Consider the following 27,928-nt stretch of genomic DNA (forward strand, 5'->3'; position numbering starts at 1 on the left):
ATTCTGCCTGAAGCACCTATCCACCATGAGTTTTCCAAGCAGTTTCCGGGGTCTGAGGCTTAATGTTGACAGAGGAGAAAAGATTGGGCAGAAATCCCACATCCAGTTCACACAGTCAGGGGATGATAATGCTAATCAAGTATCTTCAGTTGGTGAAGGCACTGGGTACAGTTCAAGCTCCATTCCTCCGTTGGTCTCACAGAGTGAATCCCCAGAAAAGTTAGTAATCTGGGGTTCAGAGCAGCAATGCATACAGCCTGAGCTCAGAGACTTCGAGCTTGTGGATTGTCCAGAGATACATACATTCTTGGGAGAGAGAGATCAAGAGGAAAATGAAGATGAGGATGATGGAGGAAGCTTGCGAGATGGAAAAGACGAGGGTCCCATGTCTATATCCTCCAGTTCAACTGCCAGCTCTGCTTCCACTGGCGCAAGGAGAAATGACAATGACAGCAACAAAGTGGACAGCAGGACACACCGAGATAGAGAGGTGCAGAAAAGGATTGCCTGTCATAGCAGTGAAGGCCTAGACACATGTGTGACAGACTCAATAGAGAAAAGGGACACCAGGTCAGGGAGGGAGAGGCGCAAGGCAGGTCTGAAGGAGTCCAAATCTGAGACAAATGTGTTTGTCTCCAGCCTGTCAGCCGCTGCACTCAGTGGAAGCCTGTCTAGTGCTCTCGATAACAGTGGAGAAGCATATTTTGTATCGCTGTCCAACTCTAAAAGCAACCCTTATCAGAATACCAACAACACTACCTCAGCTCAAAGCAGAGGAAAGGCAACTCCTGTAGATGTCAATCCAAACTCCCCACCAATGCATCCTCAGGATAAACACAGCTATTTCCAGTACAGCAACCAGGATCAAACACATGAGGAAGGAATGCATCATAGGAATGGACTATCCTCTGATGGGGGGTTTGGCCAAAGGAGGAGGGCTGGATTTGAGGAGAGGGTGCTGCCACCGAGGCGGCAACAGCTTGTCAGACCCCTCTGTCAGACGGAGATGGGAAGGGCGAGGAGCTTACCGGAGTCCAATACTCAGAGAGCTGAGACAGGGCAGCCCATTTCCATCAGACCCACTGTGGAATCACACAGTAATGGAGCAAGCAGAAAGTTTTCAAGATCATCCTTACGTGAACCCTCAGATTTCTCTCACCTGTACAACTCACCAGGGGTCTCTCATCTTAGACAACCCAACCAGGCATCCCAGAGTGAGGCTCCGCCAAGGGAAACTCAGCCAGCAGCAATATCACGACATAGCTCTAGTCCTTTGAGCCCCTCCACTGTTGAGAAGAGACCCCAGACTCAGCTCACATACAGGAGAAACTGCTCTAGTCCCAACCGGACCGGGGTTGAATCCAGGTCATCTACCCCTCCCCACTCCCCTCTCAGGACGCCCCAGGGCTCACCACGAAGGCAACCCTCTATGTACCTCGTTTCCAGGAATGTCCCTGGAGTGGTGAGACACATCCCAACAGGATACAGCCCTGTGGTACCATCACCAGCTCAGGGCTATGGCAACAGTTGTTTGAGAGCGCCAGTCAAAACTAACATAAGCACAAGTGGAATCCCCAAAGCGCCTCTTAACAAGCAGCAGAGTTCCCCCAACTCAAACCATAGCTCCCCGAGAGAGAGCTCCCCATCACCTAAACTCAAACCTAAAGGAGTTCGCCCCAAAATCATCACTTATGTCAGAAAGAATCCTCAGTTTAAACCACAAGCTTCTGATGGTCCTTATCAGGTATCTTCCCTTCCATCCAGGCTCTCAACATACACTAACAGCCAAACACCCGCTTCTCTCAAAGACACGGCAAAAGACTCCCCCAAGTCTGAACCAGAAACCAGAGGAGCCCCTGTTCTTAGTGCCTCTAACTTGCTCTATGACAAGTACCAGCAAGAGATGCAGACAAATATTTTCTCACCAGGAGTGCTGAGCAGGAATATCAGGGCACCCGGGCACACAAACACTGCCCCTTCTGCACATACACACAGCCATACAGCGCCGCCAAAACTAGGCAGCAAAGCAGACAACTTCTACGGGCCGCCCTCTGACGTGAGTATTTCGCCATAAAACTTCATTTTCAAAGTTTTTGATTTGAAATTTTTCACAGAGATTTCTGATCTTTCTGGAAAGAAAAATCAAACCACTATGTTCTATCTCCACAATATCATCTACATCTGCATATGAACAGATGATAAAAGCTGTATTCAGTCGCCGCATGTACAGATATTAGGTACTAAAACAAACCTCCTCCTTTGACTGTCTTTGAATTTCTCTGGCACTTGTCCATAAATTTTACCAGTAGCCATGTATAATTGATTAATGAATATTCTGCTTATTATTCGCACTCTCAGAAGAGCTGCTCATTATCACTTTAAAATCATTCCTTATTGATTCTGATTAAACAGCTCCATTGGACATACACGTTAAAATGCCGTCAATCACAGAAAATGTCTAAATAAATATTTAATGCCTGCTGAAGTGCAAAGCCCACAGCGGAAAGACAAATCTCAACAGTGTATATGACAATGTGTGTTGGATAGCACTTTGCCTTGCACACAATGGTTCAATAGATATACAACATTACTGAACATTTCATATATATAGCACACTGGCTCCCTGCACTCGAGTTACATTTTCTTCAAGTGGTAATTAATTCCGAATTGCTGTGCCCCATGTTTCATCAGATTGTTTATTGCTTTTAGTCATGATATGAAACACGAGATCTGAGGAAAACCAGCGCTGGATATCAAAGGCTCTCTTTTGCAAACAATCAGTATGGTGCATCAAATATTTGTTCAAAATTAAGTCTCATGGTGCCGAGACTTCGCTGCAAGACACAACCTATACGAAAAATATAGGCAAAAATTCCAATATGTATGCTGTGTATATTGTATACAGGTCAATCTCAAAACAATGTAGAAGACAATAAAAAAAATACTTTTGCCAAGATACGACCAGTGAAAACTACATACATTTTAGATTTAGATGTTCTGTCATCTGCCATCCAAAACACATTTGATGGCACTTTTAAATGACTTCAATGACTGATTTTCCAGGTGGGGAGATCTATTAGTTTTAAGAGTGGCTGTGGTGAAGATGCGCTGCAAAGCAGGACGGCTGCTCAGGCAGGAGGGAGCGGCAGTCTCTTACGCTCTGGGAGAGGTTTGCGTCTGGGCCTCGGAGCTGTCGCCAGGACCACCACAGGTTCAACGAAGGCCAGAGGACCGAGTCAAGGTCAAAAGACAACACTGGTCTTCAGCCAGCCCGTCCAACCTGTCAGCCCAGCAACCACTCATAAAAGCCAAGATAACACAGGTATGTTCACTCACAGCCTGTTTCTGGGTATGTATTATAGGAATCCCAAGCTGCAACTGTTGAAACGTGAAATCTGTAGCTTGTTTAGTTTTTTTGTGGGGTTTTTTGTGAAAAAGTGAAAAACAATGGAATGTAGGCATGGATCCTCTAGTAATCTAATAACCAAATACAACCATTTACTTCACCTCATCTCTATCAATCACAATCATCTCTATATTTACAAAGACATGGGACGACAGACTGATTATTTATCACACCCCTGTCCCCCACAGCCAATCAGCCAGCAGTCACTGAGTGGATCAATGCTTGCAGGGCAGAGACACAGTTGATTTGACCATCCCTTGCATCACGTGCTTATGGATTTAAAAAAAATAACACAGACACTTTGTACAAAGAAATTGCACCACAGTTGCGACACAATATAACACTTAGTAAGGGAGTAGTAAGACAGTGGAGATAACTTTTCAGCTACAGTATTTTTTTGTTTCCAAAATTTGACAAGCTGTACTGCAGCCTTATGTTTCATCTCCTGAACATGCAGTTGTGGGACCTTTCCCCCCACAAAACTTGGCCCGTGTTGAAGGCATGCTCATTAAAATGCATTCTCTGAGATTAATTTTCGTCTGATCTGATTGGGTGAATTTAAAAAAGACTCTAAAGGGACTTGCTCTGCTCCAGAGCTCTGCCTTCTACAAAAACAAAAAGATAAATAAGTAATGGCTTGTTCACATTTTCTCTTCACACACAGCAGATTTTTAATCCAGATCGTTCGGATAGCTCCTCAATGGAATATCAAAGTATGGAATTTTCTCATCACACGGCAGACTGCGGGAAGGATGTGCCATTTATTGCGTCCATAAATATTTGATCTGCTCTCCCTATCAGTGTGATTGCCCAGGAACAGTGAATTTACAGAGAGAGAGAGAGAGAGAGAGACACACACATGGACATACAGAGACATGCATGTGTGCATTTATATATACACACTCACACACAGGACTGAAAAACTGCACATACAGAAGTGATCGGCATGATGTTATGATGTGCCAGGCTTTCTTATCATAATCCCTGTAAATACATATTCAGAGTATCTCCATGCTGCTTGGCCCTCTGGGAACTTAAAGCTTTGAAGTGCAAGCCAATTAACGCTTAAGTCATGTCAGTATCTTCCTGCCAGAATCATGCTTGGTATTACTCGCTGCATAGATAAACACTTCCTGAAAAATACAGAATGACTGCATATCTTCAGCATTGGTCAGCATTGTGTGTGGCGGTGTTTTCCTTTTGTATAAGCATTGTATTATTAAGGGATTTTTCTGTTGATTTTTCTGCTTTTGCTTTGTCTTCTGCTTTCTCACAAATCTAAAGAATGTCTCTTTATTTTCCTTTGAGTTTACAACTCCTTAAATCTACAGCTTTGGAGCCTTTTGTGAAGGAGAACCTGCTTTACATAAACCTGTTCCAGCGTTACACTGTGTTGCTCTTGTGTAACTGTCACCTTTCTGTAATGACTCTGATAATTACTGTGCTGATTTGAAATTCTCTATTGTTTTGATAATGAGGGTCATCCACTTATGTGACAAGACATACACAACATTTGTTTTCAATTTATGGCAACTTCTGCATGTTGAATGCCCCCCCCCCCTCCTTTTCTTCATAGCAGTGAAGCCCATTCTTTGTTCCGGTAGAGCTGCCGCAGAGATTGCAATTCACCCGAGTATTACATTTAATAACATGCAATTTAATGCTTTGCGAAGGAAAATCCGAGCAGGTTGTCGCACCTCACCTTGGGCTGTGATTCAAATTGGTTGGTCATTGTCGTACTTATTCCAGATGCCTGTCACAGTGACTTCCCTGGTTTACAAAAGGTTAGGATGTCCTTGAAACCACTTGAAGCATGGCTCAAGGGCAGTTGAAAATGTGGCCGTCACAACCTCGAAGCACTCTCAAACATAAGCAATGATGAGAGACACTTTATCAGAGGAAATGTGTTTTTGTGGGTGTATTGTTAGCATTGAGGAATGGTTGGTGTTATCAACTCAAATCAGGACTGTCTGAGTTTAAATGCTCAGTGGGACCTTTCTGTGTGGTGTTTGCATGTTCTCCCTTCTCTCGATTCGCCTTGTTCCTTTTATGTTTTAGCGCCGCATGTGTATTTTCATCCAACGCGCGTCTATGTCAGTTGCATTAAAGGTAAAGTGAATGTTTATGAGACCTACTTCTTCCTGTCATCTCTCAAAGAGGACCAATCGTGTGCGAGGCGAGGGTGGGAGGAGCAATATTTAAATGAGGACATTTATCTTTAATGATCCTGACCTTCTCACTTGAGCAGAGCAACCTCCAATCTAATAAACAGGCTGCAAGGAAGGGAGCTAGAGCATGATAGAGGGAGGGGATCAGTGTGAATCTTAGCACCGATGATGTTGAAGTGGAGATACACTGGAGATTATTTGATCTTCTCACTGGCTTCAGCCACTCAAAGTTTTCCTTTTCTTTTTTTTGCTTTTGTCCTGATGTGGTGTTTCCTCCATAGTAGGCACTGCAGCAACCAGCTTGCTGTGCCAAATGGAGGGGAAGGGAGGTCTGTCCACCTTATCTCTGCAATCAGCAGGGGATAATGCTCTCCTTCTGCCCATGATGGGGACCCTGTAGTGCAGGCTGGGGTTCGTCAGGATGGGGCTTTTATCCAAGGGCCTGAGGATTTGCCCATTACCTTCTGTGTGTGTGTGTGTGTGTGTGTGTGTGTGTGTGTGTGTGTGTGTGTGTGTGTGTGTGTGTGTGTGTGTGTGTGTGTGTGTGTGTGTGTCTTTGTCGTTCATGCCTGCACATTTTAACTGCTTTGCTTTTGGAAACCACAGATTACAGTGAAGGACAATTTTGACCCATCACACGGTGACAATAGCTGCCACTATTGAGCTATGATTACTTTCATATCCCCACTTTCTCATTTTGATTCCCCTTCCGTCCACTCTTTCTTTGTCAGGATGTTTTATCTATTTTAATTCCACATTTTATTTCAGCCTCATTTGAGGTATTTAACTCTGAGTTTACTTTAATGATATGCGACCAAGAATAATCACATTTTAAATGAGCCTCTTATATCTTGGACCCACTATATGCTGTTCTCCAAAAGGAGAAAAAGGGAACATTAAGGTGGTTAAATGTCACACACCACACTTTTAAAATGTGGTAACTGAAGTTGCAAAACCACAGCTTTAAGAGTTTCTGCATAACTACATATTATTATATGTTAGGAGTTATTGATAACGCAATCAGACGACCTAGAGACACAGTGTACGTACGACAAGTTTTATAACATGTCCTAAACGGTGAGTGTTATATTGAATGTCATTACAGTGTTGGCATTAGACAAACTGCTGGCCAGAGGCCCAGTGTGCAAGCGAGGCTAGAGCCAAACACAGCTGTTCCCAGGTTGTAGTGTGCATCGTTATTTTATTTGCTTACAGTAGCAGCCGGAGCCATAACACAGAGAGAACCTCCTGCTGTATGTTGAGAGCATAGTCAACACAGGATGATGAATGATTCACGAGGGGTGTAAACAGCAGAGAGATGCTGAGTGTTTGGCATGAATTTAGTTTAATAACTGAAACACACAGACTTGCCCAGTGCTTTAATGCCCATACATCAGGACATGCTTACTGTACATGGTGCAGCTCAAACCGAAGTAGTGTAATTGTTACTTGTTACCAGGATGTGATGAAATGCAGTTTTCATGTTTTTCAGATGACCAGGTTTTCATCAAGCATCCCTCTGCTCCTCAACCTGCTGCCGTGGCCACAGGCCAGGCTCAGAATTCAACCTCCAGGTCTCTGCTTCCCAAAGTGAGTCAGTCAGGCGTCCGGACTCCAGGCTTAGGCTCCAGCCGTCTCCCCGCAGGCCGCCTGGCAGCCTTCGGCTTCGTCAGGAGCTCCAGCGTCTCGTCCGTCTCCTCAGCTCATTCTGGGGACAGCACGCAGAGTGACCCCTGCAGGACAGCTCACCGTGAGTCCACTCACATGGAAATCTGTTCACAGCCGTTCTAACCATCATAGAGGCATGACTTCTCCCATGCAATTTTTTTTCTATTTACAAGGAAGTGTAATTCATTTTTACGCAGCCTATCAATAGATATCTGTTGTTTTTCCCACCAAGCTCTCATTTTTTTGACCACACTATAGTATGTGCATGAATATAAGCAGGAATCTGCTTTTATCGCCTTCTTTTATGTATTCCCTACATGGATATAGTTTGCATAAACAGCCCCCTCCCACATTCCCCTCCCACATTCATTATGTTACAGTTTGCGTTCGCTCTGTCTGAACTCCTCCCCACTTATACAGCTTATTCTTCACTCAGGCACATGTTCCCTGTGATTAACAACTGTAGAGGTGTTGTTTGACTTGAACACGTCTGGAAACCATAAGAGACAGTTCCAGCAAGAGATCCGGGTACAAAGTGAAGTATAATGAGTTAGGTGGTATGTAGATAGTATGTAGGTATATAAGACTGATCATATACATACAAGAGTCACCCGTCTCAAAAATCAGCGTTTAGAAAATTGTGGTATTGTTCACAGTGAAAAATTAAAAATTTAAAAAAAAAAAAAGTTAGGTTAATATTACAGACAGCTACTGTAATGGTTCACTGCTTTAAGGTGCATGAGTCACAAAATGTCCCAATCGAGCAACCACTTTCTTGCCTGAAAAGTATGTAAAAATAACAGAGCGCGCAACGTCAGTCCCCAAACTCATCAGTAATTTAACAGGCTCCTAACGAGGTCTGTGCTGCAGGTTCTGTCAGCATCAGCTGAGACACCAGAGGACGTCTCTCGGCGTTGCTTCCGACTGAACCACACCGAACCGTTTTCATTTTCATCGCCCTCGTTACAGAACTGAGAGATGTTACGGTTGTGATTGCAGAAATCGCTTGGCAGGCTGGTCGGGTAGCTGGCTGAATTTTGCGGTAGCTGGCTGTGTATTGGATGTGACCTACATAGGGAATGCTTGCTCTTCTTCTCCTAGTTACAGTTGACGTAAGCACCACCACTCAGATCAGGCCCCTTGTTATGTCATCTTTCTTCTCCCTGGTTCCCCTTCTTTTTTTTTTCCACATCATACTTTCTTTGATCTTTTTTTTTTCTCTCTCAGTGGTTAGAAATATATAAAAAAAACTAGATGCCTTATAGAGGATTCAGAAAGAGACAAATCCCCTAAGTCCAAAAAGACTGTGCATATCTTTTTCATGCCTATACCATGAAGTTTATGTACTTTTTTTCTCCTTATACAGAAGCTGGTTTGTTTGAAAAAATATGTTAATATAAACAGCCTTATTATTCTCTTTTTCATGGTATTCTTTTCTTGTTACCTATATTCTCATGTATTAGCTGAAAACAGTGACACTAGTTACAGCCACCTTGGATTTTTGTGACTATTTGTGACTGTTCGCATTTAATCTAATCTAATTGCTTTAAAAAAGATATATTCTGTTGCTTATTGCAAAGTAACAGCAGTACAGCAGTGTGCTCAAAAACTCTTGTCTCACTTTTGTGGTTATTTTGACACAAATAATGATCAGTAATTACCTTAACCCTGCCTTTCTCTTACACATGTTCATTTGTGAATCACTTAAATTACAAAAAAAAATGTGACAAATACCTATATTAAGAGTCAAACAAATAAGTTTTGAAAAAGCTACATGCTTCTAATTGCATCTGCTAAATCATAACAAACTCAACAGAACTGAGCTAATCTGTTTGCACATCGTCTATTATCCATCATAGCTTGCAGATTTATTCCAGTATGCCTGTAAGATTGAGAGTCCATGACCAATTTGGCCACTTTATTGAATATTGCACCTGTACATGCAGAGTCGCTGAAGTCGTGAGCAGCTGCCAGCAGAGCAGAGAGGACTGGAAGTTTTTAGAAGCAGTGCCTGCAGCAGAGTGTTCCTCTGCCTGCTGCTGCTCTGAGCACGGTGGGACCGAAATGGAACCAATGACAGACATGAGAGGCACAGATTACACGTCTTTGATGTTCTTTTTTCAGTGTGAGTGTGAGTGTGAGTGCGTGCGCGTGTTTGACAGCTAGGAAGGCAGGAGGGGAAGCGGGAACATTTTAGGCTCTGCATGGTGCTTGTGACCTTTACCAGTAAGGTATTTGAACTCTTTGCTCTGTTTGAACCCTCCACACTAAACTGGGCTTGACTGTTGATCCTGAGCTGTCTCTCCTGCTGTGTGAACACTTGATGAGATTTAAACAGGTTGTCTGATGTCTTTTTTATCCAGCCTTTCTTAGGGGTAATGCCGGAGTCGTGCTCGCACTTGTCTTTTCTGGACCTGAATTGACTTTTCATACATCTACAGGTTGCAACTATGAATCCACCAGAAGTGTCAAAGTATGGATGCTGCATTTAACTAGGTTATCTTGAATTCATTATATAACCGAAGGCATAAGACTGGATTTTGTTTCTGAGTGGCAAATGTTTTTGTCGCGGGATGTTGTGAATCATGGAAAATCATGGCTTAAATATTAAGTAGCAGTAATGACCTTCGTAAACAGTTTCAATATTCCAAAGGCTCTGTCGCTGTTGAATCCGTTTCTTTGCACACGCTTGCACATTTATATGTATTTGTGCCCATGTAAATGCGAATAGTTTGCTTTACCTGATTTTCCTGCTCTGCTCGGGGATCTTTGCCCCCCCTCACTGCACTTCAATTTGCATGAAGGATAAGACAGACTGGCAGATGAGTTCCTCACACATCCCTCCATCATGAATGTCGGGGGAGCCGCAGCAGCCTCAGTACCTGCTTGTACGGGGAGAAGAGATGGAAAGCTCAGTTGCTTGTTTTCCATATTGATCCGCACGCAAAACACACAGATAGGAGAAATCATTAAGGAGTGGAGCAATAATGTGGAACAGATTGCAAGGCTCCAGTAAAGTGGGTTAGGGTAAAGTCCCTGGGGTTTCTGCACCCTACTGTATCAGTGGGTTATGTGTGCATGCGGTGTGCATTGTCTTGGCATGTGTGGACAAAATAAATGGAGTGGGCTATAGGAGAGAGCTGATCGCTGGTTCTGTTGATTTTGGTTACAGTGGAAACCACAAACATGAAATTGTTATTACAGGAAGTAGATTTTTGCAATTATACCCTATATTTGAAAATTCTTGGGAAATAAAAAAAAAAAAACATTTCCATGGCTGGACTCCAGGTGGTGTGAGTGAGTGCACATGTTTCTACAATGAAACACTCACATGCCACAGTAGCTAAAGTCATGGTCAGCTAATCTTTTTATGGTCCTAAATTGATTCTTTTTACCTGTTTGCGTGTATAAATCCAAATATTTGTGTGCTAGTCCAGTGTCTAGGGGGCTGTAATGGTATTGATTAGCCATTAATGCAATCCACGCTTAGCCCAGTCACTGACATCTCATGAATCGGAGTGGGAGTGTGCATTAGAGAGAGTATCCAGGCATCTAATATATCCGGGGGATGTGCAGTTAATTCCACCTTGATTGACAGATGCTGCTGCATAGGAGCCAGCAGAAGGATGCCGATGAAGCCTTTGGCTTTGTGCCACGCTGACTCCATGATGGAAACTCAATTGCCAAAACAAACACAGCATTATCACTCCTATCTGCCTTTTGTGTCGGCGATCAAATGAGTGAAAGGAAGAACTGAGAAGCTCAGGGAGGACGCAGTGATAAAAAGCAAATGCAATCAGTCGAAATGAGTGAAAAGGAGGGAAGGCGGAATGTGGCGGGGAAACGGGGCCGAAAGAGAGGCAAAGGCTTGGTGCGATCGGTGCACGGAGGAGAGAAGATGCCATAACCCAGATGCCATGGCTCAGATCTGGTGTGTGACTCATGCTCGCTCACTGTGAACAGATGGTTTCTGTGGTGCATGCGCGCACACAGTCATGCACAAGCGTGTGTGCACACGATCACAAGCGCACACTAAAAGGAGCGGCAAATTAGATGGGCCAATTAGATATGGCTGCCATTCTGTAGCTGAGGAGAGAGGAAACTAACATGGCAGAGGCTTATTGAAGCAGTAGAAGCTGTGACGGTGGGGATGAGCTCAATGGGCCCGTTCATTAGCTGATAACCTCCCAACACATTTCATCTATCTCCCTGTTAATCGAAGTTTATGAGCTTAACTGATGGTCCAGACTGACACAGGCAGGTGCGTCAAAATCAGATAAGGCTTCGTTTGTACTCGGACGTCTTTCATTTGTTCTGTGTCACACCTCAAGCTAAGACTGAATATTGTGTGTGTTTTGCATTTTTAATAGAACTAGTAGTGTGATAGGACTTGGTGTGACAAATTCTCATAGTCTACCAAAGATCCTCTTGACTGGCGATAATTGCAGAATTGACAGATTTTTAATTCTCCCTAAAAGTTTACACATGAAAAGAGACGAAAAGGCATTAGTTCTTTAAATTTATGTAGTGCTGTCTCCCTTAAAACAACAGTTAACATCTATAAATATTATTTTGGTGGGGAAATTGTTGATGAACATCTATAACGGCAAAGTGGGATCACGTTGGAATAATACAATAAAATAATAAGAAATTTGGCATCAGATTGCAAAGAGAGGAAATACGATAATAAACGTTATTACAGAGTGTTTGATCCAGAACACATTATACATTTGTGATCCAAGCTACTTTGTCGGCCGCGACGTGCAGAACCCTACAGCCTTTTACGTGTGTTTCTGGGTTAAGATGTGATTTGGGGCATCCAGTTATAGTCAGTTCCAGTTTTGGTTTTATTGTTGTTGTTGTTGTTGTGAATGTTAGAATTTGCTAAATGCAATGTTGTCCAAAAGAAGCCCCTCATGAAGATAGTGCTACAAGTCTATGTGTGTTTATTTATTTCAGCCTTAATAATATTACTGAATTAAAATGGAACGTAACAGTTTCATACAAATTTAAAGTGCCAATGCCTAAATATAAAAGAAATGCAGTGCCTGTGGCTGGAAAATAGTGAATAAAAGCTTTGAAGACTTAAATTAACATATGTATTCTCTATTCTCAACATCCATTGGCGATGTTTTGTTTTCCAGGGACCTAAACTCGCTGCTTAATATGATGCCAGAAGCTTTAGTGACTGCGCACTCTGCCGAATAACCTTCTCTCATTGAAATGTCAGATTGCAAAAATGCAGGTGCTGGATTTTATTGCAAACAGGATCAGGATGTTTAATGACTGTTTTTATATCAGCTCAGTGAACCGAGACTATACATGTAGCACCTGCATGTACTCACTCTTTGAATGAGTGGGGTGAGATTGAGTGTTTTACACACACTGCAAAGAGCTGAGGCCTCTGGACTTGGAACCATGCTGTTAAGTCTTTTGTTATTGTGGCTTTTCATCAGAATTATCACCTAATAATACTTTTGTATCTTACTCAGGCAGTATATTAGCAAACTGTATTCTTTGAGCCCTTAAAATTGCCATTTTACCCTAAAATTGCCATTGTATTGGCTCCAGTCAACAGTCAGTTATCACTAACGGCATCGCTCTCCATTTGAATATATGAGAAGAAAAATAGTCAAGTGTCCTTTCAGTTGCAGCGAAGCTGTAATCTCTTGACATCTGGGTCCTAAGAGAGGAAACATGGCCTGAGGCGGATACTGTCCGCCCCAGTGTTATCGTCTAATCTCTTTGCCTCAGCCCACCGCCCTGGTCCTCCGCAGGGCCATTACTTTGAGTTGTATGTACCCGGCTTTCACCTTGACTTTCACACATGTCACAGAACACAACGGCATACTTAAAGTTCCAGTCAGGCAGCTTTCAAAGAGTTTTTTTTAGTAAAGATAGGTGAAAAATAGCTTCCGTTTAGGATTGTGGTTTGAGGATTTTAATGGTAATCTTTGAATAAAATTAGACTTTGCTGTCAAACTTGCTTTTACCTTTGGTTCATATTTGGGTCACATTATACATGCTGATGCTTTCTGTTGCTCTCGTGTCCTGCTCGGTGGAATCTTGCATATATATTACATTTCTGGATCTGCTGGGCTGCTTCACGGTACATCTTTGTCATGAAGTGTGCATAAACGGATGCTATCTTCCTCTCTCATCTCTGCACAGTAAATCAACCTTTGAATATCGCTTTAAAAAGTGACCCGAATATGAACATAACTTTCTGGTAATATTCAGGCCAGTGTCATTTAAGACAGCGCCGGTACTTCATCCTTGCCCATTCACAACCAAGAGCATTGTTGGGGACACCAATTACTTTAAGCCAAGGTTTTAGGACAGCGGTAGTACCCAGAGAAAATGCTCAGGGAGAACATGCAAACTGCACAAGAAGGACCCTTCAAAAGTGGAATAATCTTGTGCATTGAGAATGTCCGGTAAGCCATATTTCACAGCAGCATTTTAATCTTGAATAACTAATCTGCTTTTTGTTCAAAATCATGATGATGTGCGCAAATTGCAGGCAACTCGAACATGAAAAGGATCAGAGAAAGAGGTAGTCACTTTTGACTGGTGATTGACAAGATGCAAACATTTTAAAACCAGCTCCGGGCAAATGACAGGCAGCAACAATTAAAATGCAGAACAAATTACAGGCTCTGGTGAATGCAATCTTCAATCTCAATGATATGCACTGTCTTTTGCACTGAAGAGCACTGAACGGAGTTGACGTGTGTCTGGGAGAACATGCAGTCTCATTAAAAAAATGTAAATCAGAATAGGCTTCGCTCACAGTTTTGTTTAAAATATAACATTTATGTTGAGAAGGTCAAAGCATTTCAGTTGTGTACAGCACTATTAGTTTTGGATTGTAGTTATTAAAGTATTCATGCAAATATTGTAGCTGGTCATATCTTCAAATACTCATCTGTTTTGATTGAATACACATCTTAAATACATCTTCTATAGTGCAGCCAATTGTCTTACCAAACTCTCCCAACTGTGTATTTCATATAATTCATAGTATTTTCAGTATGACCACCGTACAAAACATTTTGGTTCGAGCGGCTTGATTTTAATTGATTTCAGTATCTCGGAGCATTACATTATGAGGATTTTACTTAATACCAGACTTTTCAAATGATGAAGCGCTAATAGTATTCTTAACTGATTTATAACATTAATATTTTTCAAGAAAGAATCGACACTGACTACATTACTCAAGGATCATCACTTAAAAATTAAGTCTAAATATTTTTTTTTCTTTTCTTTTCTTTACTTTAAAAAGATTTGCTTGTTACTTGAATCAATCAGGAAATAAATAAAATGCCCATTCCTGCTGGAACCGAAATATCTCTGTGAGTCTATCCCTTTCAGGTGCTTCACAGTATTCCCTTATTTCCCAGGGGGGGGTGGGTGTTTTGATTCATAGGAGCTATTTCTCTGGCACGTCAGCACTGCAAGATGTACAGCAGGCGTGCTGTATTTCCACTGTGCATGTCTGAGTGTGTTGTGCACCTGGATGTGTGCTGCTTTTGCTGAATACGGCCTGAATGGACTTAAATCAATTCCTTTAGGACAGGAGGAGAGTTTCTTCGGCAGCATGTGCTGACTTAGCTGAAACACACGAGAGTTAACGCTGCAGTCAAATTAAACACGGGAAAGTCCGATTTTCGCTACCAAATCTCAAATTATATCCAATAATAAAGCTGGTTTAATACAAGAAAACCCTAAGAATGCACATTTGCTCAATTCAATCTTGTTGCTTGGATATCTGTTTTCTCTTCAGTCAGTGAGGACAAAATAATATATAGCAGCATTATTCTGCTGGTATTAGCTTTGCGATGAGGCACAAGCTGCTCCAATAAAATAGCCTCCCACTGAGCTGAAAAAACCTGCTGTCTTTTGTTCAGCTGTTTCTTCTTCTCCACAGCCCCCTTTTAATATTTTTGTGTGTGTTTTCTCATCTGCCTTCATAATATGCTAAGCTTGCCACTGGCTTCAATGCAGCGCCATCCATTTAGGCCTATATAGCTCTTCTTTTTTTTTTTCTGCATCCTTTTGTTTCCTCACTCCTCATCTATAGCAGCCAACCTCTTCCTTCCTTCTCATGCTGCTATCCATCACTGGCTGGCACTTTGCCAATCAGTGATGCACATCAGCCTGCTTTTACTGATAATGAAAAAAAAAACCTTTTGTTCACCTTCTATACGCTGATGAATCGGAGTCTAACCACTGTCGGTGCTCCGCAGCTTTGTCTGCTCTGAAAACATCTTTGTTGACTCTCCTCCTCTCCACTCCGTGCTGTGGGAATTTGTCTAAACATCGTTGACCTTCGATAAATGAAGTCTATTTCTGTTCATTAACCAGCAAGTTGAACTGCGCCAACTCAAACAACAGAGCACCACTCACGACCTGTCAGGTTCAAAATCTTTAATGAGTTTCATTTTATTTATATACAAATGCAGCTCCCCACCATGAATTAGCACATAAAATATCAGATGGCAACCCTGAGATCCGTTAAGCTCCGCTAAAATGGTACTGTGATTTTTCCGGAATTTCTTTCAGGCCTGGACACTGCCTAGAGTTTTAACTGATTTATGAGGAGGAAATACTGAAAGCAGCCTGACTGAGCCAGACCCAGCCCCCCTTCTCTCTCCCGAGGTGCTCTGGCAGCATCATGAAGCAACAGTCAGTAATGACGTGATGACAAAGCAACATGAACAGTTTTATTATGTACTTCTTATCAATTACGGATGCACTTTTTTAGATTTTCCTCACAAATATTAACAGCAAATGAGGAGACTGTGTTACAAACAAAAAACCTAGAATAGATTGAAATGCACAAAATGCTTGAAAAGTATATATTTTTTAACCATTTCATTCACTTCCTTTGGCTACACTTGAAGCACTGGCTGTCTTCTGCCTCTGACATACACTGATCCTGTTGATACAGGATATTACAACAATCACAAGAGACTCTTTATATCCTGTCCATCACCTGTTTGACCTTCTTCCTTCTGGACGACACCTCAGGTCGATCAAATCCCTCAACACCACACCACACTCACCACATTTCTTCCCCTGGGCCATACAGACAGCAAATATCAAATGATCATTAATATTACACCACCCCCTATATTCTATTCTATTCTATTCTATTCTATTCTAATCTTTTATTGTTGCACTTTGTAGGAAGGATGTTGTTGTTTTTTTTAACTTGCATTTGTTAAACAAACTCTCTGACGCAGGAAAGAATGTATATATGAATTCCATATGAATAATTATGAGGAGGCATGAGACTGAATTTGCTCGTTGCATAGCCTCATGTTTGTTTTTTTGTAAATGCAGGTGAGAGATACATGCACCCATTTTAATGTTTCCACGTTTTAGTGTAATTGTTGGTTGCTAAACGAGCTGTAGTACTGAATTTTGTGACTGGAGGTATATCATGACTTTTTTCCGTTGCAAAAGCAATGTTGTCAGTATTTTGCGTCTTGATTTAGGTTGATTTATGTACTTTTATGCCCTAAACATTTGAATTCTTTGCTAACTAAAATAATCCACATTAATGGCAAAGCTTCTCCTCTTTATAGATGAGGCTCCCTGCAGTAAATTATTATAATCCTCTGTGCCTGAGGGGCTTGGCACAACATAAACCAATGCAGACCCCCCCCCCCCCAAAAAAAAAATATATCAAAATTTTCGCCACATCTGTTTGTTTGTTTTTTGTTCTTTTTACCTATCATCATTTTTAAAAGGGACATGAGGAAGTACAAGTCACGCTCGTGTCTTAATCACCAGCTCACAGCTTCAAGAGGCCCTACGTTAGATTGTTCATCCTTGTTTGTGACATAGAGGAGGTGGAGAAGTGCGGGTAGTCCATTAGATCGTTATTGATCAGAGAGGGAGAGAATAGCGAGCGTGTACTCACGAGTGTGTAAACCATCCACTTGTCTTTTGAGGGATTATAGCTGTAATAAAGGTGAGGATGAACAATGATTGGTCCATCTTCTTGGGTCGAAGTATCCCACTGTAAACACCTTAGAATAAATGTGTGTGTGTGTGTGTGTGTGTGTGTGTGTGTGTGTGTGTGTGTGTGTGTGTGTGTGTGTGTGTGTGTGTGTGTGTGTGTGTGTGTGTGTGTGTGTGTGTGTGTGTGTGTGTGTGTGTGTGTGTGTGTTAGTGCAATAAGCGTGATGTTTCAGGTTAGAAAAAGAAAGCCTGAGAGTTTGACCCAGAGGTTACAAACCATTTCTCACTCCAGTGAACCTAAATTTGGCCACAGCAACGTCCCTATAAGTCTGGAGGCGGAAAAAAAAAAAGCAATAAAAGATTGCGAGTAGAAAAAAAAAAGAGATGGTGATGTAGATACATTTGAGAAGGGACCTCAGAAGGTTATCTGACTGTAAGCATAGAGATAAAAAAAACAATGATACAAACTCAACTTTTTACTTTGTTGCAGATCTGAGTGTGAGCGAAGAGCCGCCACTTCACCGAGTGGCCACCAGCACTGCGCCGACAGATCAGCAGAGGGTGGCACCATGCCGCAGCCTGCAGCCTCCCTCCACCCCGGCCCTGCCTCGACGCTACCTGCCACCCCAGCCGAGGAGCTCCCCTGGAGGTCAGCCGAAGAACAGAGCATGTTGTCTTCAAATAGTTTGTTTTTGTGGAGCTCAAAATAGCATTTTCTCTGATTTGGCTTTGCACATTTTCTGCACTCTCAAAATTGAAGTCACAACTGGAGAATAAACTGCAAAATTCGCCTCAAATCCTAGTTTAGTGTAAGCAAGTGCAAAATAATCGTTTCCCTGCACATATGAGTAGAAGGGATGAGTTATACAACAGAAACAGATTCACATATGTGAGTTCCAAAGGCAAGACTGTGCACAATTTAAAACATTGATTTAGAGAACATTATGATGAAAGATCAACTAACTTAGCACATGATCCTACTATCAGGGGTTGTTGAAAATAATTTTCAGAATTGCCGAAAGGCGCTAACTCAACACTTGAGCACTTGACTTCATTAAGCAAATCACTTAGAGAATATTTCAAGCTGCATTAGGGATACAAGGGGCTGGAAGTGTCTTCTAAGTGTCCGCTTCAGCCATTTATTGTAGTGAACCTGGATGCTCATGAAGGCAGTATCTCACCACACTCCAGCAAAAACAAGAGTAAAAAATGTTTAAAAAAAGATTCCGAAATGCTCCATTAGATTCTAAAACCCTGGATAAGTGAAGGCAAATGCATCAAACGTTTTGTTTCCCACATGTCAATTTATGCAGATGATTTTCTAGGGTCACACCTGATATAATTGATGCTAATATAACAAGCGTACGAACAGTGGTGAACATCACACACGGTTACATTGCCAAACATTGATTTAATATTAAAGGCTCTGGAGCATCACACTAACATCAGACAACCGAATGCAAAATACTCAACTCAGCTAACAACGATGCAGTTGCAAAAAGGTTTTGTCATCTCTTTGCCTATCATGGATGCAGACAGTGTCATTACATGTCGAGCGTTTGTATAACCCTGTGTGCCCTGAGGTGATTTTAAATCAGAGCTCTCGATTGTGAATGAAGAACGTGTTTGTCAAACTTCAAGTCATGCGCAACCATTCTCATCTCATCTCGTGTTCTGGTTTTCTTAAATTTCTTATAGTCTATGTTCATTTTGTGAACGGAAGCCCGGATAGTGTTATAGGCTGAATATAATCCAAGCTGGGACTCCACTCATAATTCTTACACACAAGTCCCTACAAACACTCTTTATGTGATGGCCTTTTAGGTAAAAGGGAAAAAAAGAAAAGAAAGTATTCATAAGAAAGGTTCCCCTTCGGTAAGCGAGGCCGTATGGCAGTATGCGCAAACAAAACAACAGAAAGGTGTCAGTGGAAAATGCAGCAGGCAAAATTAATCAGCTGCACAAGTGATGGCAGTATGAACTCACCATTTGATTTTCCACAAGTCAATAGCTCATGCGTCATTTAACAGTCTCATTTGGGCAACACAGTGGAGCCATGGTTAGTTAGCTGTCAGGCCATGTGGAGTTTGCATGTTCTCCTTCTGTGCGTCTGTGTGAGGTTTTTCTGTCTTCCACCCACAATTCAAATACTTGCTTGTCAGGTGAATTGGTGATTATATTGGTGGGGGGGGGGGGCTTGTCTCTCTGTGTTAGCCCTGCAGTATAACTGGCGATTGGTCCTGGGTGTACCTTTCTTTTCCACCTGTGTTATCTGTGACCTCAGTCTGAATGAAGCAGGGATAGAAGATGGATGGATGTCCCACTGGGTGTTTGAACCAGAACACTGGTGTGATGTGACAGTGTGGTGGTAATAAGTCACTGAGAGTCACATTTGCATGGATGCATCATGAACAGTGAACACACATTGAAAACACACACGCACACAGGGTCTCTGCAGACCTGAAGTATCTCTCTAGGGTTATAAGGGGATTTGTTCAGGATCAGAGGCTTCTCTCCCATAATAGGACTAATTAGCTCTTTTTCAAGGCCTCTCTCTCCCCGACGATGCTCTCTGCTTCACTCTAGACTCCATGCTAACCTTTGGAAACTCCTTTCTTTCATATTTTCCGATGCACAACACCTTTTTTTTTTGCGCTCCACACACCTCTTCCTTCTCCACCTCTTGTAATTTTTTTTTTTTTTTGCATTTGCATAACACGTCTTAATTCTTTCAAATCCAGTTACTTGTGCACCCACTCACTTACCCAATTCTGCAACAGATTGAAACACAAGAGAAAATGTGTGAGAAGTGAGAAACAACATTAATAAAATATTCTGGGTTCCTGATTGTTGCATGTCTTGACTACAAAGTGTGTAATGCCACAAAGAGCGAGGAGGTGATGGGCACATCTCAGCCGGTATGCTCTGCTTCGCTTTGACCCGCAGTCCTGGGGGACATAGTTATACTCCACAGCAGGAGGGGAGATAGCTGGAGATGAAAGCAGAAGTGTAACAGAGAGATAGAAAAAGTTAGGAAAAGAGAAAAATCAGCAATGAACTGGAAGGAAAGAGAGAGAGAGAGAGAGAGAGAGAGCGAGAGAGAGAGAGAGATGGAGGACAAGTGATGCTTACTTTGATGCGCATGAGTCTACTTGTGATGGAGTTTCACTGACATAATGAATCTTCCAAATGTTGCTTTCAGACTTTCTTTTTTCTTTTGATCATTCCCCCTCTCATTTCTGGTTTCTGTTTCCTAACAGTCGGCAGGAAGGAGTTTCAGAAGAGTTCGGAGGTCACACGTTCCCTCCCATCCTCACCAAAGAGGCTGGCAGTTGTTCCTCCTAAACCTCAGTCCCCAGGTAAGTTCCTGATCTGTGGTGTTTGTTTGCAGAAACTATAAAAAATTAATGATTGGATTGGATAAGGAATTACTTAAGCGCTACAGGGTTTTTTTGACTGAAAAGGGCAGATTGTTGAATTAAAGTTTAAGTTTGCAATTCATTTTCAGCAATTTCCTTTAATGAAGTTTCACATTTCTGATAAACATTTAAGTTGAAGTTACATTTGATCTGCAGCTGCCTTTTCTCTGGATCACCTCAAATATTCCCTCTGACATGTGCGCCAAAGTGTCCAACAGCTTCATATTGCAACGTTCAGCCTGGGCCAATCAGACAGGAGGTTAGAGAGAGCTTCAGGGTTGCAGGAGCTGGAGGAATCTGAGAACGGATATAATAATCAAGATGACTAAACTTTATTCACAATTAATACAATTGCATTTTTTCCTCGCTGTTAAGAATCCTCTTTGTTGAAATACAAGCATCCACGTCCAGCTCAGCATCGAGGCCTCAGAACACCAAAATAGATTTTCTTCTGGAACAGATAATTCCTCCGGTTAGAACATGAAGGACATCACTCACTGAGTCACTGAAAATCCTTCTCACAAGCACATACAGTGTGTGTTATTTCTTTGCAGCGGTCAAGCAGTTTTCCTGTGAGACTGCACATCTCCCCAGGCCTCAGTCTCCTCACCAAACCTCTGCTATCTGACATCAACTTATTTGTTCATCCCAGATCTTGTCTTCTCCCACACAGAGAATAAACAAGAACAACATATCTATTCACTGCGGTTCACTGCGTTGTGGCGCTATATTTTGTTTATCAAGACTCGAGAATACTGAGAGACGCTCCGACCTGAAATTGCTCTGGACAGTGAAGTAGTAAAATAGCACTGCTTTGTAATGAGACTGACATCTACCTCGTGGATACCTCAGCTTGAGTACCTTTAATGACACACACTTAAGGTTTATTCTCTCCACATCTGCCATCACCTTCCTCTCTTTGTTTCTTGCATCGTTATTCCTCGTTCCCTCAAGCCCTGTACAATCATCTGTATGCTGCCTTCACACTCACCCATTTAAGCTCATTTGGTATTCACTATCCTCTCTCTAACCTTTCAAGTAGAATGCTATAGATGTCTTGTTACGTGTGGGTATCTTTGCTTGGGTGTGCTTGAAAAATATGTTATTTGCCAGAAGTGAAGAATGTGAAATCCAAATTTGGCTTTTGTTATTGACTTTTGTAATTTTGCACATTTTGAGAAACAGTATCTGAATTATTTTAGCTCTCATTTTTCTATTTTTACACATTTAGCTCACACACATGCAGGCATGTCCTCGACCAGACCTGCCCCTCAGTGAATTCATTACCTCTCAGCACTTCTCGGTTTCTCTCCAGAGCACTCCCCTCATTTTATCCCCCCTTTCGCCCCCAACCTCCATCTAACTGATTCTTCACTCATTACCTGGGACCCCGCACCCCAAGCCCAGCCATGCGTCGTCATGGAGACCGCTCTCTTATGCTTCAACAGGCCTGAATGATGTGGGTGAGGCAGGTGATTTGAAACCGCAGAGATTTCATTTCTTCTGTGCGTGTGTAGCCTTTTATGCAGGCGGGCCAATTTGTCAGCATGTGTGGATTTTAAAGGAAATTTGTGATTTTTAGACGCTGTGCGGTGCGACGTCATTGTCTGGTAGGCAGTGTGGTTGCGTTACTTGACACAGTGACTCACACAGAGGTTAATCGGCTCGCCTGTGTGTCAGTGTCAAGTTAATGGCTGTGCCTCTTGAAGGAAAAATGACTGGTTCTTGTTTTGTCTGTCCTTTAAATTGCCTCCATTACCAGTGGATGAAGCTGTATGACTGTAATGCAACAGAATGTTTTCAGATGCACGCACTGAAAAAAATACAAGCACATGTGCATTCTGCAGCAGGATGCACAGACGATTATTGATTGAGCTCGATCATTATTTGATAACAATCTCATTCATCAGTGTGGATGGTCCATCATGAGGAACACCAGCTTGAGCACAAGCCCAGGGCTTCCTCTGTAGAAGAGATTCAATCAACCTAAAGTCATTTATCATGTGAAGACAGTCATTAGCAATAGATCAGGTCAGATCTCCTCTGATTTAAACCTCATCAATTGCATTATTAAATCTAGATATGTGCCAGAATTAGCCCTTGACTAATTAATGACATGTGTAAGACATTCTATAATATTCATGTAATTTAAACATTTGATTTCAAATGTTTGTTTTTGTTGTTGCTTTTTGTTCTAAATCTACAGTCCAGTCTGGACAGCGCCCAGCGGCAGCAGTGCGGGGGTCTGTTCCCTCGGGCTCCCCTCGCCGCGTGGCTCCTCTGAAGCTCCAGCAAGAGCAACAGGAGAACCTGCAACGAGAGAAAGAGGAGGCCCAGGAGAAAGAGAGAGAGAGGCAAGCAGAGGAGAGGGACAAGCAAGAGCAAAAGGAGGAGGTGAGTTATTGACAAGCATAGAAAATCTGCAGCACCACTTGGAGCGTGCGCTGGTGTATTCCATTTTGTTTCATTATTTGTCACCTAGGTTCAGCGCCTTCAGGGACGCTGCGAACAGCAGGAGAGGCAGCTGAAAGCTCTGAGGGATGAACTGAGGAAGACTTCCCTTGGTCTCGAAGCTTTCATCATCACCACTCAGCATTACTGCCTTAAGGTAGCGCAAACTGGATAAACACAGTGCATATACTGTATTATAAATGCGACGGTATGCAAATGTACAACACTACAATCCATAAGTAAACCAACCAAGGTTTTATTTCACTTATACTCACTAAAAAAACATAATGATTGGGAGTGAAAAGCGTCATTATTTCCTCCTACTTGTGAATTGTTCTATTGGAAAAACATTGCACCCAGGCAAATTTACAGCACAGAGCCTCAAAGCTTTGCATCTCCTGCCTGAGCTAGTTTTATGACACAGATTCAAGGCATGCACACATACAGTATTCAACACTTTCAGGTAGGATTCATAGCATGGTCAATGAGCAGCAGCATGATGAGGAAGAGCAATTGTGACTGTGGAAAAGGTGGACCAGAGTTCAGTGTGTCACAAAGCTGGTTTCATCCAGCTCGGTGTCTGATACAATGATTCAGCCTCTGAGGTGCCGTAGCTATAAGACTCCTTCCAGACTGCCGAGGGACTGTCTGGTTTCTTTACGGTCACTGTCTGAGAGCTGTGGCCCAGGGTGCAGATAGGAGAGACAAGAGTGATGTAAGTAGAGGCCCCGTTCAGTTGGTTTGAGCTCCCTCTGCTGGAGTCTCTTAGATACTACTACCATTAGTCAAAACATAGAGGTACACTAATAATAATAACTTCATTTATTTGTCACCTTAAATACAGCTCAAAGTGCTTCACAATTTAAAAAGGATATCAAAAACCAATTGTCAACGTGGTTGGCTCCAGTGCCTTGTGACCCTAAAGTGGATAAAGTGTTATAGAACATAGTTGGATTGGATGTACACATACTCATCCCCATTAGCAATACATTTGTTTATTTACTCACGAGTCCTTGCCCGAGGGCTTGTACACTCTAAGTCATAATGGAAATAACTGCATCGTTAATAAATAGTTTCAATTCATTCAAATACAATCTTATTTTGCATACAGGGTTAGTTTGTTTTACATACATGCCGGCGAAGCTGTTTTTCCAAAGAAAGTAGCGGAAAACTCAATTTACATTTGTTCCAATGTGCTGTAAGATGTCTAAAACATGATGGATAGGGGTCACTGGTGACCAGGATTGAGAGAAAAACTTATATCATAACTGAGAAAAGCCTGAAGCAACATTTAAGGATTGTTTTATCACATCATTTGGAGTGAATCGTAAAGATGATTCTTTGATCATCTGCTTTATCAAGAATAATGTTACATTTTTTTTTATCTTTAGAATAAAACTACAGAAGAAAATAAAAGAAAACTGACCTTGGAAATGCAGAAGATCCAAGAGGAGATGGGTGAGTAAAAACACATTTATTTGACTAAATAAATCATCTAACATCTTATCAAGGAATATATGAACGGAAAGTCGTCGGCTTCCAGGTTAAAATCGGGAACATGACACCGGCCTGTGCAGTCATGATATGACAGCACACAAGAATACAAGGGTATTCTGCAAAATCTAATATGCGATGATCCAATGTACTTTATGAACAGCATCAAACTCAGTTCGTTGGGAGAGACTCCGAAAGGAAAAAACTGCGCTGGAAGTGGCGTTTGAGCGGGAACTGCAGGAGCTCCAGCTGCAGCAGGAGGCCGAGCTGGCCGCCGTGGAGGAAGGCCTTAGGAAGTGCCACTCAGCGGAGACAGAGCACCTCAAGGCGGAGTGTCGCTCTGAGATGGAGGAGATAAGAACTCAGCAGCAGGAGCAGGTGAGAGCAGTGCATCTTGGGATGAGATTTGGTCCGTATAAAGTCAGATTTCTCGTTATACAACTTCGCTGTGTTTGTTTCGTGTGTACGTGGGTGTGTCAGATCGAAGAGATGACAGTCAGCCATCGGGCAGCCATTCAGGAGCTAAGAGACATGCATAACATCACCATGGCAACACTGCATGAGGAGCACGCCCGAACTATGAGAGGTAGAAATTCAGAGCTCAGACACAGTCTCACAATCATCGAATTCTTAAAGCAATAAAGTTTTGTTTTTTTTGTGCCCTTGAATCTGTTTGTAGATTTAAGAAAAGCTCATGAACAACAAAAGATACTTCTAGAGGAGGACTTTGACAAACTCAGACTTTCTCTACAGGTACGACTCCATAAAAACAAACAGAAATGGTTTAGAAATAGAAATCTGTGATCCGATATTTGGTGTTTAAAGTTTGTGTTTGATTTAGGACCAAGTGGACACTCTTACGTTTCAAAATCAAAGTCTGAGAGACAAAGCCAAGCGCTTTGAGGAAGCTTTAAGGAGGAGCACAGATGAACAGATAGTTGTAAGTGGATTATGTAAAGGCATGAACATACAGATGTTAACAACCAAACACCTCAAACACTCAACTGCAATCCCGAGTGGTCAAATAGTGTCAAGCTGTTTTCTTTAATAGTATCTTTAATCCTGTTCTTGCGTGATTTTTTAATTTTTTAATTTTTTTCATGGTAGGATGCTTTAGCCCCGTACCAACACATTGAGCAGGACCTGAAGAGCTTGAAGGAAGTTGTTGAAATGAAGAACCAGCAAATACATCAGCAGGAGAAGAAGATCTCTGACCTGGAGAAAGTGGTAGGCTCAAATAAGCCCGCTTTGTTTCATCTCTGCCACAACATTTAAGTCACTGTCTCTTTGGGACACAGGTTGCAATGGGTCGGAGACTCAAAAATACACAAAAAATAGAAAGTCCAAATGTTTGCAACAATATCACTTCCAATCACATGGACTTAGCTTTTCTTTTGAAGATGTGGTTCATGAACGCTGTACTAGATTCAAGTACAGCAGTTGTTATAGAGACAAATGAGGATTCTTCACTCCAAAAGTAACTTCACTCCCTCGTCCTGCAATCATTTTGTCGTCAGACGTCAAGCAAACTGGAGCTAATGAAGAGAGTGAAGAAACCTCCGGGTAGGAAAAAAAAAAAAAATGGATGAATTCCAGACTGACAAGCTGAAGGCTCATTTCTCATGTTTTCTAATTCCGAGGAGTCCAACCTCCAGCCCACAGACCAACTGCAGCCCGGTGTTCATTTTTATTTGGCCTGCAGCAAGTTCCAAAACTGTCATTTAATATGGGCCACACATGAAAGCTGCACTTCACCCCTTCCCAGTTACTTAAGTTTGTGCTGATCATGTGACTTGAGCTCGTTTTTCAACAAAACAAGGCCAAGTGAGTTTAAAAACATGGAAGCTGGCGACCACAAATGCAGAACTAAAAGGCGTACGTGACAGGAAGTGAATGCAGAACATGACAGTTCCAGTGCAATATTTCTCCTTCATTGAGTCGCAACGCTGTTTATAAAGTTTTATATATGTGCTGTTCCTTGAAAAATGTTTGGACATGCCTCTTCTCATTCAGAAAAATACGTAATTTTGGGTTCGAAAAAGATTTTTGAAAAAAGTTTGAAAGATTTTTGGAACATCTTCATAATCCAAGGCCCAGAAAATCGTGGGGGAAACGCCAATCAATCTTAAAAGATGTTTTAGAAACTCGTGAATTCTGTTCACAATTCATTGCAGTCCATTGAGACATACACACAAGCATCTCAAAAACACGTGACAGTCAGTGTGTGTGTGTGGTGAATGAAAGATTGTGCTCTTGCTCCACTCTGTCTTTGAGCAGGCCCAAAAGAACGTGTTCCTGGAGGAGAAAGTCCAGGTTCTGCAGCAGCAGAATGAAGACATGAAAGCACGTATTGAAATGAACTTAACTTTGTCCAGGTAAGATTTAACATTTAATTATAAACAATATGATTAAATCCCTTTTTTCATCAAGTATAGCCCTTTGCTCCTTTTTGGGCTGCGAGTTTTAGACCAAAGATTAGAAGCTTGTAAATGGACACTTACTACTTTGAATGTATTCCACTGCTCCCCACAAGGGAGCAACTGAAAAACTATTTCCCATCTCTGTTTTTTTTATTTTGTGGCTGCTTCATAATTGCAGCTCTGTAGGAAGCATTTATGGTTGAATGTTGAGCTCACTATTATGAACAATAACATAATTCATAAAACAGTATATTGCATGGTTTGTGCTAGACACTGACAACTGGTGGTCTGTGGGCAATGTGTTATATAAGAGGACAGTCATTATAAACACATTTGGACCACATTTCATATTGAAATGCTCCGTTATCAAAGCATGAAATCGACATTATATTAAAATTCTAATAAATTAGATGATATTATTCTGATATGTCCTCATAGTGGCAGTGCGAAGTTGCTCATCCAAATGGCTAAATTAAACACCAACGTCTGTGGTGTTTTTCCATCAGGCAACTGTCGGAGGAGAACGCAAACCTGCATGATTCCGTGGAGAAAGAGAGCACCGAGAAGAAACGCCTGAGTCGGAACAATGAGGAGCTGCTGTGGCGTCTCCAGACCAGCCCTCTCATGTCCCCCGCCTCCTCTCCGCTACACCGGTCCTTCTCCACCTCCCCCGTCCCCTCGTCCCCTCTATTCTCCTCCTCACCCGTGGCGGGGTGTGACTCGCCCACCCACTGCCACGGCTGCCCCCAGCAGGTTCAGTACTCCTCTCCTTCCCACAGGGTCACCATCAATCAGAATCTCTCCCCCGGGCCGGCCACGCCGACGCACAGGGCGGCAGCCAATCAGAATTACTCTCCCGGCCCGGGCACGCCCTCGCACAGAAGTCGTTGCAATTCAAACACCTGCGTCAGCCCATTACACAGATAA

General features: G+C 42.2%; 1 protein-coding gene across 1 annotated transcript; it reads left to right on the forward strand.

The window, feature by feature from the left end:
- Positions 1–25: 25 nt before the first annotated feature.
- Positions 26–27,928, forward strand: mtus2a (microtubule associated tumor suppressor candidate 2a; the record flags this gene model as incomplete). The annotated part of the gene is made up of 15 exons (XM_080483385.1): positions 26–2,056; positions 3,064–3,322; positions 7,067–7,324; positions 17,708–17,866; positions 20,478–20,576; positions 22,843–23,030; positions 23,119–23,244; positions 24,479–24,545; positions 24,745–24,959; positions 25,062–25,167; positions 25,261–25,334; positions 25,423–25,521; positions 25,689–25,808; positions 26,856–26,956; positions 27,508–27,928. 15 exons carry the CDS (start codon positions 26–28, stop codon positions 27,926–27,928), a joined length of 4,323 nt encoding a protein of 1,440 aa, XP_080339511.1.

The sequence above is a fragment of the Lipophrys pholis genome (assembly GCF_963383615.2).
Source record: "Lipophrys pholis genome assembly, chromosome: 16".
In the NCBI taxonomy this organism is placed as follows: Eukaryota; Metazoa; Chordata; class Actinopteri; order Blenniiformes; family Blenniidae; genus Lipophrys; species Lipophrys pholis.